This window comes from Rattus norvegicus, chromosome 5, assembly GCF_036323735.1.
Source record: "Rattus norvegicus strain BN/NHsdMcwi chromosome 5, GRCr8, whole genome shotgun sequence".
In the NCBI taxonomy this organism is placed as follows: Eukaryota; Metazoa; Chordata; class Mammalia; order Rodentia; family Muridae; genus Rattus; species Rattus norvegicus.
The window spans coordinates 129,654,359-129,668,831 of NC_086023.1; the positions used below are offsets into that span (position 1 = coordinate 129,654,359).

Sequence of the window (14,473 nt, forward strand, 5' to 3'; positions counted from 1 at the left end):
CAAAGCGCCGCTTTGCGACCTCGATGACAGGCAAAATGTGCGACAGCCCAGGCGCCGGCCAACCAGGGGCGGAGGCGGCGGTCGGGGAGGAAGCGGAGGAGGCGGAGGCGGCTGTGGCGTTGGCCCGCCTGCTCGTTCTCTCGCTTTCCCCGCCCCCGTCGGGATTGCCGTGGCTGAAGGGAGCCGGGCGCGCGCTGTCGCAACCTGTCTTCCTACCAGGCGGCGACGGAAGGACCGGCCCGGCATCGAGACCAGCCTCCCCGTCCGGGCAGCTGCGGCGAGGGATCCGCGGGGCGCAGGCGGGCTCAGGGCGGCTGAAGGTTACCGAGTGCATGAGCACCTAGTCTCCCGCGCTGCCCCGCCCGCCGGCCCGCCGGCCCTCCCGCCGGCTCGCCCGCCAGCCCCTCGCCACCCGGCGGCGGCCGCAGCTTCGGCCGCAGGAGGCGCCGTCTCGCTCCCAGGTGCGCGCTTCGTTCCCGGAGCCGCGGAGCTCGGCGGCCGCCATGGCGTCCAACATGGACCGGGAGATGATCCTTGCGGATTTTCAGGTGAAGTGTCTGGCTCTGCTCGCTTCCCACCTCCAACTTGGCGCCTCGGGGTGGTAGCGCTATGGCCTCTTCCCAGCGTTTGTTTGAGCACCGCGGTGTTGGTAGTGTGGGCTTTTTTTTTTTTTTTTTTTTTTTTTTTTTATACCTTACGTGGCTCAGGATGTGTATATATTGTGAACCTTGGGGAACATGTATTTTATATGCTCTCTCCTTCTCTGTGTGTGTGTGTTGAATGATATTTTTACGTTTGGGGATATAATGATTTGGGGGTTACTATATATGTGGGGCTCTTTCTCAGTCTTATTGAGGAATGTGTAGAATATGGGTTTATTGTGGAGTGTTTGGGTTGTTCCATGAGGAAACTGTGATGTGTGGTGTGAAGAGTGTGTTGCTATGGGTGTGGTGTATTGTATGAAGTGGAGAATGAAAAGGTAGAGGGATGAGGAGGTGATGAGACTAGTCAGGCTTTGTGGTCCTTTTCAAAGAGGGGTAGACAGTTGAGACTCTGGTGGCCTTATTGCCATCTTTGGAGGGCAGAAAATAAGGAGGCAGATAGGCAGTATGCTTTCGTGTATCTCTGCAGTGAATTCACAAACTTAATAACCTGTTCACATTTACTCATTCCCTTCCCTTACAGACTTCAGTTGTTTGGTGTCCTTTACTCAGGGAATAATTGAAAGTAAAGATCATTCCCTTACTGAACCCTCCTGTAGTGGCATGTAAGTATCTTAGGGAGGTCCTTTGAAAGTAGAGCTGCGTGCATCTGGAAAGATTTGCAGCTATAAACCCTACCCTGTGACTATTTTCTTCGCCTTTTGGTATTTACTGGAGAACATATTTTAGTACCATACACACATTGTTTGGAATTATATTTGTCAAATATAGGCAGACTATTTCTCCTACACCGACATTACTTCACAGTCTCTGGAGGCATTACTCCATTTCTGCTTAGTGTTCTGATGACCATTTTTCAAGAGTTTGCACTGTTTTCTAGTAATCTGGTACACTAGAAATATGCTTATATCTACATTTTGATTATACTGCAACCTACAAACTCAGAAAGGATGGTTTTAAAAAAGAAAAGTTGGCCATGGCATTTTTTAGGCTTTAGAATAGCCCGAGTTCTTTATCTTAGATAGTGTCTCCCTATGCAGCCCAGGGTGGCATCTAATTTAATATAGTCTTCCTACCTCAGCTTCTCACAGTACTGGATTACAAGTGTGATCCCATGTCCATTTCTCAGACGTAGTTCTTACCCAGTTTGTGTTTTGATGAGAAGGCTCTGGACAACAAATGGTGTAATTTACCCTAGCCTTAATGTGATTATAACTTTGCTTTAATTTTGTAAACTTTTAAAACCTCTAATAACTTATATTGATTTCTCTCTTCTGTCAGTCACTGTACTTGTTAATTTTTTTTTTTTTTTGAGGCAGAGTTTCAAGATATACGTAGCTCAGGCCAACCTTAATTGTTTGTTCAGTGTTGGGGTTAAAGGAGTGTATGCCACAATACCTGGCTCACTATTAATATTAGCTAAAGGACTTGTTCCCAGAGGCACAGTAATATTTTTGAGGCACATCAAGACTTTGGTTTGGAAAGCAAAATGATTATTTTTATTATTTTAGCAAAATTCTAATAACATTTTCTTTCCCAGTCTTTCTTTCACCTTTGAAAATGTTTTTCTTCTGCAGTTGTTTCCAGAGCCTTATGGTCTATACTTCTAGCCAAAGATTTCTCTTATTAGAATGGTATTGGAATGATCTTATAGGCCAATGACATACTGTGCACACTGTTTATAATTGGAAGAAAATTTCTAATCTCATTTGGAGTGAACAGTTTTCATATAGTAAAAGAGATATTTAGAAGACCACATCATTTTGTTTGCGTGGTCTTTCTTTAAAATTGATCATTGTAGTCTTCTTTATTATAGGTTTTTTGGTATTAATTTAAAATAAGTAATTATCTATTATAAGAAAATCAAGAAACTTTTTGTAAAGATTATACCACAAGTTCTGAATGTAGCTGTGGGAAATGTAGCTCAGTGGTAGAGCACTGCCTAGTTTAGCATATGTAAGTCCCTGGGTTTGATATGTAGTACCACATTCATACACATAAAAATGCTTGTGTGCACATACGCATATACACACAAGCATAAGACATGACATGTAGATTCTTGGGTATTACTTGTTTAGTTGAGTACCTTCTCAAAACTGAATATAGTCAAATTATGTTTATTTTATGTGCTTGTGAGAATCATTAATGATAGTAGAGCTTAGCATGCTCTTAGAAAGGACACAATTTGCTTTTGAGACAGTGTTGTGGTAAATTTAGTTCCCAAATAAAAGACACAAAACCTTTATATTTCTAATAAACTTAGAAGTACGAGAGCTGGGCAGATTATCAACTGTCTATTCTATTTTGCCTACTTTGCTATCAATAACCTGAGATATCACTTGCCATATTCAGCCTGGGCTGCTCCTACTCCAGCAGGCTGGCTCTCAGGGCCATGTGCTCACAAGATCTACTTACCCCATGCCTTCTTCCTCCTTCCTCCTCTCTCCTCCTGGTCCCTGCCTGAGACCCTCCCAAGCCTAGAAACCTTTGCTCTGCCTCTTCTCTTCTGCTCAGCCCAGGCTGTAGGCATCTTTATTAATCAATCATGGATAACTTGGGGAAAAGGTTTATACAACAAAAGCTGATATGCATGAGGATCTGCTTGTCTTTGAACAACCAGATCTTGGGGTACAGAATTTAGCATTTGAATACAAGCAGAATCAGACCAATCTCCTACAGATAGGGTTTCTCTGTGTACCCCTGACTGTCCTGGAATTCCATCTGTGTAGACCATACTGGCTTTGAACTCACAGAGATAGCCTACCTCTGTCTTATGTATGCTAGGACAAAAGGCACCACCATCACCTTGCAAAAGTGCACAGTTTTGAATTAAACTTTAAGAGTACTTATGGGCTGGAGAGATGGCTCAGCAGTTAAGAGCACCCGACTATTCTTCCAGAGGTCCTGAGTTCAATTCCCAGCAACCACATGGTGGCTCACAACCATCTGTAATGAGATCTGATGCCCTCTTCTGGTGTATCTGAAGACAGCTACAGTGTAGTTATATATAATAAATGAATAAATCTTTAAAAAAAAAAGGAGTACTTATACATGCTGTTTAGTTTTAGTGTTTACAGTAGCCGAAATATGGAACCAGGCCAGATGTCCACTAGTATATGAAAAGTAAGGAAAATGTGGGGTATACAGTGGAGCCTTATTTTCCTTTAAAAAGAATGAGACTGGGGGCTGGGGATTTAGCTCAGTGGTAGAGCGCTTACCTAGGAAGCGCAAGGCCCTGGGTTCGGTCCCCAGCTCCGGAAAAAAGAACCAAAAAAAAAAAAAAAAAAAAGAATGAGACTGGATTTGGTGATACACACATTTAATCTTAGCACTCGTGAGGGAGCCAGAAGCAGGGGGATCTCTTGAGTTCAAGGCCAGCCTGGTCCTGAATTCCAGGACGGCCAGGACTTCATACAGAAACCCTGTCTCAAAAAGAAAAGAAAAGAAAATTAAAAAAAAAAATGAAGTTAACTCATTTGCAGATATTTATGTTGGGCAAAATAAGACAGACTTAGAAACACAAATAATGTCTGTTTTCTCTAATATGCAGAATCTATAGGCATATATGTTTATTTTTATACACATTTACTATTATAAGAAAAAAGGATTATTTGTGTGGTGGAAAGGGACCACTAGTGAGAGGAGGGAAGGAGGGGGCAAAAATGATTTTTGAGGTGGTAATAAGGGCAAAGTACAATGCTACTTACGAAATTGTTAAAATGAAACTTGTTGTTTTTGTGTGCTAACTGAAAAATTTTAAAGGTTCTGGTAGAATATTATTAAGTTATATAAAATTCATTGAAGATTTGGGGAAAAAAACCCCTCATTAAGCCAGGCAGTGGGAGTTTGACCATCATGGTCTACAGAGCAGGTTCTAGGACAGCCAGGGAGAAATCCTTGAAAAACAATAACAACAACAACAAAACCCCCCAAAACAAAAAACAACTCAGTTAAATTTGAGTATTTTATTTTTTAGTATTTGCATTTATTTATCCAATGAGGAAAGCAATTATTTTTAACAAGCTCAGTGGAAAAAAAAAGCCTTCCTAAAACTCCTCTATTTGTTTTTAGGAGAAAAAAATCAGAGTTTGATCTCTGCAAGATAGCAGGCTATAATAAGTGTAATGTCTAAATATGAAAAGGTTTTGGGAAGGGATTCTTGATCATTTCACTTCAAGAGAGAATGCTTCTGTTGAAGTCAGTGACATGGTGCTAAGTAGTGGAAGAAGATTATAGGTCACACTTAATGGGAGAAGATTGGGCCTGTAGATGGGTAAACTTACTATAAAACAAATTGCCTTCAAATTCCCACCCCATCCAGAGTGCTTAGCTCTGCATAAGTGAGGGCCCTGGTTTGATCCCCAGCAGTGAAACAAGCAGAACAGAACTCTCAGTTCTTTCAAGTAAGAAGTTTAATCATGGGAAACGTATAACATACTTTTCCCTATTAGCCACTTTCAAGTGTGTACTCCAGTGATATTAAGTATTCATTGTGCTGTGCAAACATCACCGTCATTCATCTCCACTGCTCTTTTCATCTTGTAAAACTGTAATTCTGGGTGCATTAAATAATCTGTCCTCATTTCTTCCTCTTTCTCCTCCTGACAACCAACCTTCTGCTTTCTGTCAATATGAATTTGACTCTTCTAGGGACTTTTACAGGAATTTTACATATTTGCTTTTCTGTGACTGGTTTATTTTAATTAGTGTATATGAGCTTAGGGTTCATCCTGAGATGAGACATGTGTCAGAATTTTATTCCTTTTAACAGCTAAATAGTAGTTTTCCATATTTGGAAATGCCATATTTTGCTTACTCATTCATCTTCTGTGATACTTTAGGATATCACAGAAGCCACTCTGTGGCTTATCATGAATAATGCTGCTGCGAGCAGAGGTTTAAAATACTGCTGGAGTTCCTTATTTCTTCGGTGGATTTTGGCTTATACCTAAGGGTGAAATTGCTGGATCACATGCTAATCCGACATTGAAAATGAAGTTTTAGTCTTTTTGAGGATCTTGTTTTCCTTAGCAAGTGTACCACCAAGATCATTTGAATGGAGGGATACTAGCGTCTCTCAGGACTGGTCTCCCTGTGTAGCTGAGGCTAGAGTTAACTCAAGGTCATTCTGTCTCAGTCTCTATAGTGCTGGGTTTGTAAATGTGGGTCATACCTAGTTCAATTAGTTACTTTTAAATTTAGTTCTGTTTAGTGGATGTAGAATTAGGGATATTTTATAAGAAGTGTTCAACCTGAGCCAGGCAGTGGTGGTGCGTGACATTAATCCCAGCACCTGGGAGGTAGAGGCAGGTGGATCTCTGAGTTTGACATTGACCTGGTTTACAGAGCAAGTTCTAGGATAGCCAGAGCTACATAGAAGAATTGTCTTTAAAAAAAAAAAGAGGAAAAAATTACCGTGCTTGCATAGTATGTTACAGTTAAAGTAATAGCAGAGTAGTATTTATGCTGTTCTGGCTGGCTAGAGCCAAAAGAATATGTACAGAAATACCCTGAGTTTTAAAAAAAATAACCAAAATGATTTCCCCCAGTGTCGTTAAAACAAAGGTGCAATGAGATGACATGTTCAAATCTTACTCTTAGGTCTCCCTCACACCTCCCCTTTGCAGGGTCTCACTCGATAGCTCTGGCTATCTTAGAACTCAAAAGATCTGCTCACCTCTTACCTCCAAAGTGCTGTTTTCTTTTTTTGTTTTTTTGTTTTTTGTTTTTTGCTTTTGTTTTTAAAGAAGGCCATTCACCCCTAATCCAGGTTGGCTTAGAACTCTGTAGCCTACACTGATCTTAAATTCATGCCAATTTTTCTTCCATAGTATTCCAAGTGCTAAGATGACAAGGTGAACCAGCATGCTCTTCTAGTAAATGTAAAAATTCTTTATTATTTTCTTCTCACTAGTATGTTGTTTTATTATTATTTTCTTAATCATTTTTATCAAACAAACTTTGCCCTGTTTGATCTGCTTACAGATGGGAAATAGTTAACCTAACAATAACAGCTATTGTCAATTCTAATATTAGTTACATTTTACTAAGTTGAAACAACCTCCATGCCTTTCACTGGGTTTTTCCATGTGGCTGTCCTGGAATTTGCTATATTGATCAGTTTGGCCTTGAACTCAACAGAGATCGTCCTGCCCTTGTCTCTAGACATTAAAGGTGTGCACAAGTATGTAGGACTTTCAGGTCTTTTAGCTTTTTGATTAATGTCATACTAGAATTTGTTTTTCATTAAGAAAATTACAACTAGGGGTTGGGGATTTAGCTCAGTGGTAGAGCGCTTGAGGCCCTGGGTTCAGTCCCCAGCTCCGGGGTGGGGGGGGGAAGAAAAGAAAATTACAACTTTTTTTTGGAAAAATAATAAGTTAGCTTTATATATTTGGGAACAAAAAATAGTCTTGAAAGTTGGTTTTCTATTTACATTTTTCTGTTAGAGACAGATAAAAATCATTACTCAAGTGGGGAAAAAAAAAAGTAGTGATGTGTTGTTTTAGTTGTTTCCAGGAACCAAATCTTCTCTACCTAAAAAATATTTTTTGAACTTAGTTGCTAAAAATATTTTCTGAACTTAGTTGCTTTGGTTATAGATTTAGATCTTTTTTTTTCCTGCCAGATCTAGCATTTATTTTGATGCTGTTTCTTAGAGAACAACTTTTTTGCTTTGTAAGTTTCCTCATCTGAGACTCACACATTTAAGTGCATTGTGCTTGTATATTTCAAGCACAGTCATAAATGATGCCTCTCTCTGGAAAGTCACATGTATATTGTTGCCATTCCTTTACAACACTTGGCCTCTCTATATGGTGTTTTGATCCCTCTTTCTTTTTCAGTTTGACACAGATAGCTTCTGCAAAAGAGGATGCTACTCCTTGTGATGATATAGACTAGGGATTAAGCTAAGTATACAGGGAACTTATACTGAGGGGTGTTACTTGAGTAAGAGATTGAATACTGTGTAGAGGTAGTCTAGTTAACCTTTGTCATTTGTTTCTCTCTGTCCTCTTTACTTGAGGGACAGATCTGATCATACTGTTTTAGTATTCACATTGTAGATTGTTGAGAAAAGAAAGTTTTTGCACAGAGAATACAATTTAATAGTTTGTAGTTAGATTATATAGTTATGACTTTGAGGTTCAAAATACTTGAATTCAAATCACTTCTGCCACTCATTCATCTTGTGACGTTTGACCATTATTTTATATATCTACCTCAGTTTTCCAATTTGAAAAATGAGTTATACATGTAAAGCTATTAGAATCAGTGTCTGAAGTAGAAAGTGTTCAAAGTCTGTTATTTTTATTTTGACTACTTCTATATTTGTGTGTGTCTTGAGTGTGTCTACATGTGCACACGGATGTCATAGTAGTAAAGTGTGATGGTCAGAGGACAAATTTATAGGTTTCACTTATCTGTTTCCGCCATGTGGGTCCTAGGGATTGAACTCAGGTCCACAAGCTTGGTAGCAAGCACCTTTACCTGGTGAGCAATCTTACAGGCCCCTAGTTTTGGCACTTGTAAAAGTACATACTTGTTAAAAAATTAATTTCAGAGACTGAAAAATAACCTCAGAGATCATCTATTTAAAACCCATGACCTTAACTTTTGTGGAAATTGAGACTCCATGAAAAAGAGCTGACTTATCCAAGTGTTGTGAGTTGGTTTGTAACAAAAATCTGTCCAGGCACATACATGTAAAATAATTTGTTTTCTACCCAATTTGATCAGAGACTTTTTAGTTTTTGAGGAAAACAGACATGCCTTTCAGAAATTTCTCCAAATGAAAAATTTCCAGATAAATGGACAAATTGAGTTTGGTGGCAGGCACATACCTGTTGTCCTAGCTTTTTACGTAGCTGATACAAAACCACTTACTTGAACACTTGAGCACAGACCTGCCAGGCCACGCAGTAAGATCCCACCTCAAAGCAAGCACAGTGTCTGGAGGGAAGGGAGGGAAGAGAGAGGGAGGAGGGAAAATGGATACTTTTCTCTAAATTCCTAGCCTTGTACCACAAGTGGTTCAAAACCATGGAATGAACATACAGTTACTTGCTGAGCATAGCAGGTTTGATGCCTATTGTTTGTCTGAGCTAGAGGACATCAAACTATTTTGTAAATAAAAGTGTATTAGAACATTATTTTTTGACTGAGTTTCTTGATACAGCAACAGGAGAATTTTTGAGACTGGTTGTGGCATGTAGGCCTAAAGAGTTTACTGTGGATGACTTTGAGATGCAACTTATTCTTACTAGAGACTCCTTAAACCTGCACTAACGCACTAACCCTTAGTGTGTAGTACTTTATCTAATAAATCCCCTCTTTATTTATTTTATTTTTTTTTCTTTTTCTTTTTTTCGGAGCTGGGGACTGAACCCAGGGCCTTGCGTTTGCTAGGCAAGCGCTCTACCACTGAGCTAAATCCCCAACCCCATCCCCTCTTTATTTAATAGCCACCCCCATATTTTCTCTCTCTGTCTCTGTCTCTCTCTCTTACACACACACACATACACTCTCACACACTCACACTCACTATATGTGTTGTTATGTACATGCCACAGAGGCCAGAGGATAACTTGTAGGAGATGGTTCTCCCTTTCTACCATGTGGGTCCAGGGATCTAACTTAGGTTGTCAAGCTTGGTGATAAGTGTCTTTATCTACTAAGCATCCTAATGGCCTCTGAAATTTTTTTCTGTAGTATAAGTCAGGATTCCTGTGATCTAATAGATGTCTCTCTCTGAGAAAGAACTTCTTAGGAAGCGTAGCTGGAAATGTTGATCTGCATCTTCAAGATCTCATCTAGGATCTCCTGACACATTACTTCTTCAGCAATTCTATAGTAGTAAAATGAAGATCTCAAGGTTTCTAGACAATCAGAATTGAATGGATTAACAGGAGGCTGGGATGACTAAAGTGAATTCTAGATGTCAAGCACTGATCTTTTAACATGCTTGAAATTTGGTTTTGCTTTGATTTGATTGTGACCGGTTCTTTTGTCTTCTTCTTTTTTTCAATGAGTTCTTGATTATGGTGTTTTAGCACAGCAGTAGAAATCCTAACTAAGAAATTTATTCCCGAGGAAATTAATTCTTTATTGTCTGTGGAACTCTCATTGACTTTCCCTGAAGGAGATACCAGACTAGATAATAATGATGGCCCTCTGCACCCATCTATAGTTAGCTCTAGACCCATAATCAGACTTAAGTCTAAGTAGGCTCCTAGACGGGAGATAGAAAGTGTAGTTCATGAGGAGGTTGTAGTGTACAACAGAACGTAGTCACAATGGTGTTTAATAGGTTTGTTAATTCATTCAAGCAGAATTCTGGGGAATGTGTGTGGAAGTGGATTTTAAGAGTCTGGGATAATGGTGAAAGGCACATAAAATTGGATCAGGCTGAGTTTATTTATATGAGCTTACTGGGTGGATATTTGAGGTTTAATATGAAAGTTTGCACAGTTAAAAAAAGTATCTAAACTTCGATTTGTTGGCTGATGCATTTGCCATACAATGGCCTACTGAGAAAAAAACTGGGGATGTTTGGTATCCCATGGCTTAATATTGATGACTGGATTTTAAAGTTCAGGGAAATCGAAATGCTAAAGTAGTTAAGCTACACCGTGTAATACTTAATCTCCCACATGGAAGACGTGCTTTTCAGTAATACTGTGAGGTACAGAATGGAAAAAGAGGCACCAGCACGTCTGAAGAGCTTTGCAGTCACTCTTTCTCTTGTTCCAGGTTTTAGGTTTGGAGACACTGCTTCTCAGTTGCATGAATTAAATGTGATGGGTTTAGTTGGGCTACACAGTGTCTGGGGCCAGGGGCCAACATTGACTAGTCAAAGACAGATGAGTGTAGTTATGGGAATGAGCAGCACAGGCAAAGCAGTGTCTATAATGGCCTGTGTAACTTTAGTCTTTTCAAAACCTTGTAGCCCACCACCCACCAGAGGTAGTGGGAAAGAAAGGATATGGGGGAAGTGGACCTGTTCAGAAAGGTTCTTTGGAGCAACTCCCCATCTGTTGTTGTCTGGACATCAGCAGTTCAGTTCACAGGTCAGCAGTGGCAGCTCAGTTCACTCACAAACACTTCCCGGACATGCCAGCAGTCCAGTTCTGTATAGTCAGGATAGCAAACACAGATCAGCAGCAGTGGCACTACCTAGCAGAGACAGCCAGGCCTCAGCCTTGGCATGGGACGGCACGAGGGACCAGGAAGAAATGCCAGGAAAAGTTCTTGTTTGTGCCTTTTAGCAAGGCTCAGAGCAGCAGACTAGAGACCAACAAGCTTTGCACAGCCAGCTCAGTCTCCATTACTATCAAGTCCTTTTATACTGTCTCTAAACATCACGTGTCCTCCCTGGGTCTTGCCTCTGCATAGTTTGTCTCATTTGATATCACTCTGCCAATCAGCCTGAGTCTGCAGAAGCAGAAAGAAACTGCAGCACACCACCAGAAGTTTTTTGGTGTGTTCTCTCTCTGTGGAGTCTGGACAAATGCAGCTCAACTCCGCTGTGTAAGGTGGGCCAATACATGTGTGTCCTTAGCAAAGAATCCTTCATCATATGTGTCCTTTCATGTGCTTGCTTTAGTAGAACATCCTTTCACTTTATGTCTGCTTCAGGAAATGTTCCTTCACATGTTTGCCTTAGCAAAACACCATCTAATACAACTGACTTTCTAAAGAATCCTTAAGTTTCTACTTCAGGTCTGATGTGTAATGGGTAGTATAGGCAAAGTGATTTGGCATGCTTTATATGAATCTTTGGTACTGGCTAATCACTTATGGTGTTTCTATGAATGAAATAGATATGAAACCTCCTATATTTTTGTTTGAATTATATGGGAAAAAATTTTCTGGTACACATGAAAGGTTACATTGGATTGTAGTAATAGAGAAGTTTGGTTTGTGAACCAATTTCCAGACGTTAGCCAGCAGATCCAGCATCCCTTGAAAAAAGTAAGACAAGGTCACTCTTAAGAATGTACTTCGCTAAAAGAGTTTTATTAGCACTTCTGTCTTTACCTAAGAGGTAACTACAGCTATTTACAAGGGCATGTGTATACTGGGAAAGAGGAAATACTCAGACTTTCTGTGGTCTATTGTACTGGTTCTAAATTGATACTGATTCCTGGAGCACCAAAAAGCATTTGTAGTCCTCCAGTTAAAGTAGGGGCTTTGGGCTGTCAGGAAATTTAGTGGTTTGTTTGTAGTTGGACTTACAGTAGATCCAGTGTGTCTCCAGATTCATCCTATTTTTATCTCTCCAGTTCCAGAATATATAATTGGAGTAGATACTTAGAAATTGGCAGAATTCACATATTGGTTCCCTGATCCATGGAGTGAGGGTTACTATGGTTGGAAAGGTCCAATGGAAGTCATTGGAATTGTTTCTACTATGCTACAGAGGAATCCAAGTCACCATTGCAGCCCTGGAGAAGTTACAGAATTTAGTGCTACCATCAAGGACTTGACAGATACAGGAGTGGAGGTTACTACAATACCTATCTGTAAATCTATTTGGTCTGTGCAGAAGATAGATGGATCATAGAGAATGATAGTTAACTATTTCAGAGTTAATCAAGTAATGACTCTTATTGAAGCTGCTGTACCAGATGTCTTTATTTGAGTATATTATTTAACACATCTTTTGGGTACATTGTGTGCAGTTACTGATCTAGAACATACTTAAGAACCCCAGAAATCATTTGCTCTCAGCTGACAGGGCCAACATAATACCTTTACAGTTTTACCTCAAGGATATATTAACTCTCCAGCCCTATATCATAACTTAGTCCAAAATGATTTTCATTGTCTGTCTCTTGTACAGAATGTCTCACTGGCCTACTATATTGATGGCATTGTGCTGATTAGACAAAGAGAGCAGGAGGTAGCAACTGCTTTGAACTTGTTGGTAACATATATTTGTGTCAGAGAATGAGAAATAAATACAACCAAAATTTAAGGGCATGCTCCACAGGCACTACTAGCTGCAGCATTAAACCTGCTTTCTTGGACATCCCTGAAAGACATTGGTGAAGGGAAATTTCCCACTGCCCAGAACTTAGGCAGTATACATGGTTGGACATTTTGCTTGGAAGGAGAGATGATCAGATGCATGATTATTTACTAATTGATAGACTATAGCTAATGGTTTGGCTGGATGGTCAGGGACTTGGAAAGAGCATGATTGGAAAATTGGTGAGAAAGGCATTAGAGGAAAATGTGGATAGATTTCTTTGACTAGACAATAATAGGTGCTAAGATACTTGTGTCCCATGTAAATGCTCATCAAAAAATCATTGCAGCAGGGGTAGAATTCAATAATCAAGGACACAAAATGACTGATTTTGTGTGTAGTCAGCCTCTTTTCCCTGGCTGTTCCTGTAATTGCCCAATGGACCCGTGGACAAAGTAGCCTATTCCTAGAATTATTTTCTCATAAAGTTTGTCCATAAGACAAATGAGCCCCCTCTAAAAATCTTATTGCTTTTAATAAAGGCAATACTTTTCTTTGTAGATTTTAGTAGTTTTACAATCTAAAATATTTGAGTGTCTTTCAGGTAGTAATATATGGTTATACCTCTATAGGGTCCCGTTGTCAGAAGGACCAGCCTCAGCTTGGAGTGGGGTTCCAAGGAAGAGGGTGTCTGGGAGCAGTGAAATTGTGGGTCCAAACATGTGGAGTATGTTCTACTCAAGACAGCTTTCCAGCTTGGTATTTCTCTGTTCTGCTTTCTCTGGAGATTTCCAGACAGTTCTCTCTATATAGTTAGATATCTCTTGGCTATTCTTAAAAATTCTCTGGATATCTCATCTCTTGTAGATCATAAACCCAGTCTTTTTATTTTACTTACCAATTTAGTCACTTACTCCAGGTTTCCTTTTGATTATCCTATGACTCAGCATCCCATGACCCCAGCCCCTTAATTCTTAGGAGACAGCAAGCATACATTTTCTTTTAACATTGAAAAAGAATTCAGAGATCTGCCCGTCTCTGTTAGGTACAGCTGGTAAGCTAACTGTGTGGGATCCCTTCCTGAAATCACCATTTCTACCCACCTGGACCTAACCTTGCTCTGTCCCAGGCCGACCCTGAACTCAGGAATCTGTCTGCCTTTGCAAATATAAACAAAAAATAAGCTTAGTTGGATGGAATCCCCTTTGATCACCACTCCCTAAATTACATCTCCTTCTTTAGTGTCTTTCTGACAAGTTGGCTCACAATGCAGCTGCTTTTGTTCCATTAGATTTGTGAAACCCCTCATATAATTGATATTGTATTCTTATTTTTTGAGGAATTATATATTTTTGAACTCATGGTTTCAGAGTTCTTTCCCACAGCCTTCAGGGCTGTTCTGAAGGCCCTCGTGTTTACCATTTTGTTGATACATATAGCCACATCTCCCAGATTTGTTCTGTCTCTAATTATCAAGGAGTCATTAACATTAACAGGGAAGATCTTTTTGAAGAGGAACATAGAATATATACATTATTATATAAACAAACCTTATGCCCACAGCAGCCATTGACACTTGTGGAGGCCCTCGCCTGCTGGCCCTGTCTCAGGATCAGGGATCATGTCTTTCTGTCCCTAGCAAGGCCATGCTGGACTTGGCAGGTTCCCGTAGGTAGACCAGTTGGAGCTGGTATTTTGATTATTCTCTGAGCAGGACAGTTAACCTTTAATGGAGATCTGTTTAGACTTATATCTAGCTTAAAAGTAGACTAGATCAAGTCCAATACCTGAGTCTTGACAATTACTTGGTAGCAGTAGTTGAAGTAGTTGGCTACAA

The 14,473-nt window shown here is 40.0% G+C and overlaps 1 protein-coding gene across 1 annotated transcript in view; it reads left to right on the forward strand.

The window, feature by feature from the left end:
* Positions 1-318: 318 nt before the first annotated feature.
* Positions 319-14,473, forward strand: part of Faf1 (Fas associated factor 1) — a 363,928-nt gene continuing 349,773 nt past the window's right edge. Inside the window, exon 1 of the mRNA NM_130406.2 lies at positions 319-548. Within this exon, the coding sequence (NP_569090.2) occupies positions 504-548 (45 nt within the window). The 5' untranslated portion in view covers positions 319-503. The remainder of the gene's footprint in view (positions 549-14,473) is intronic.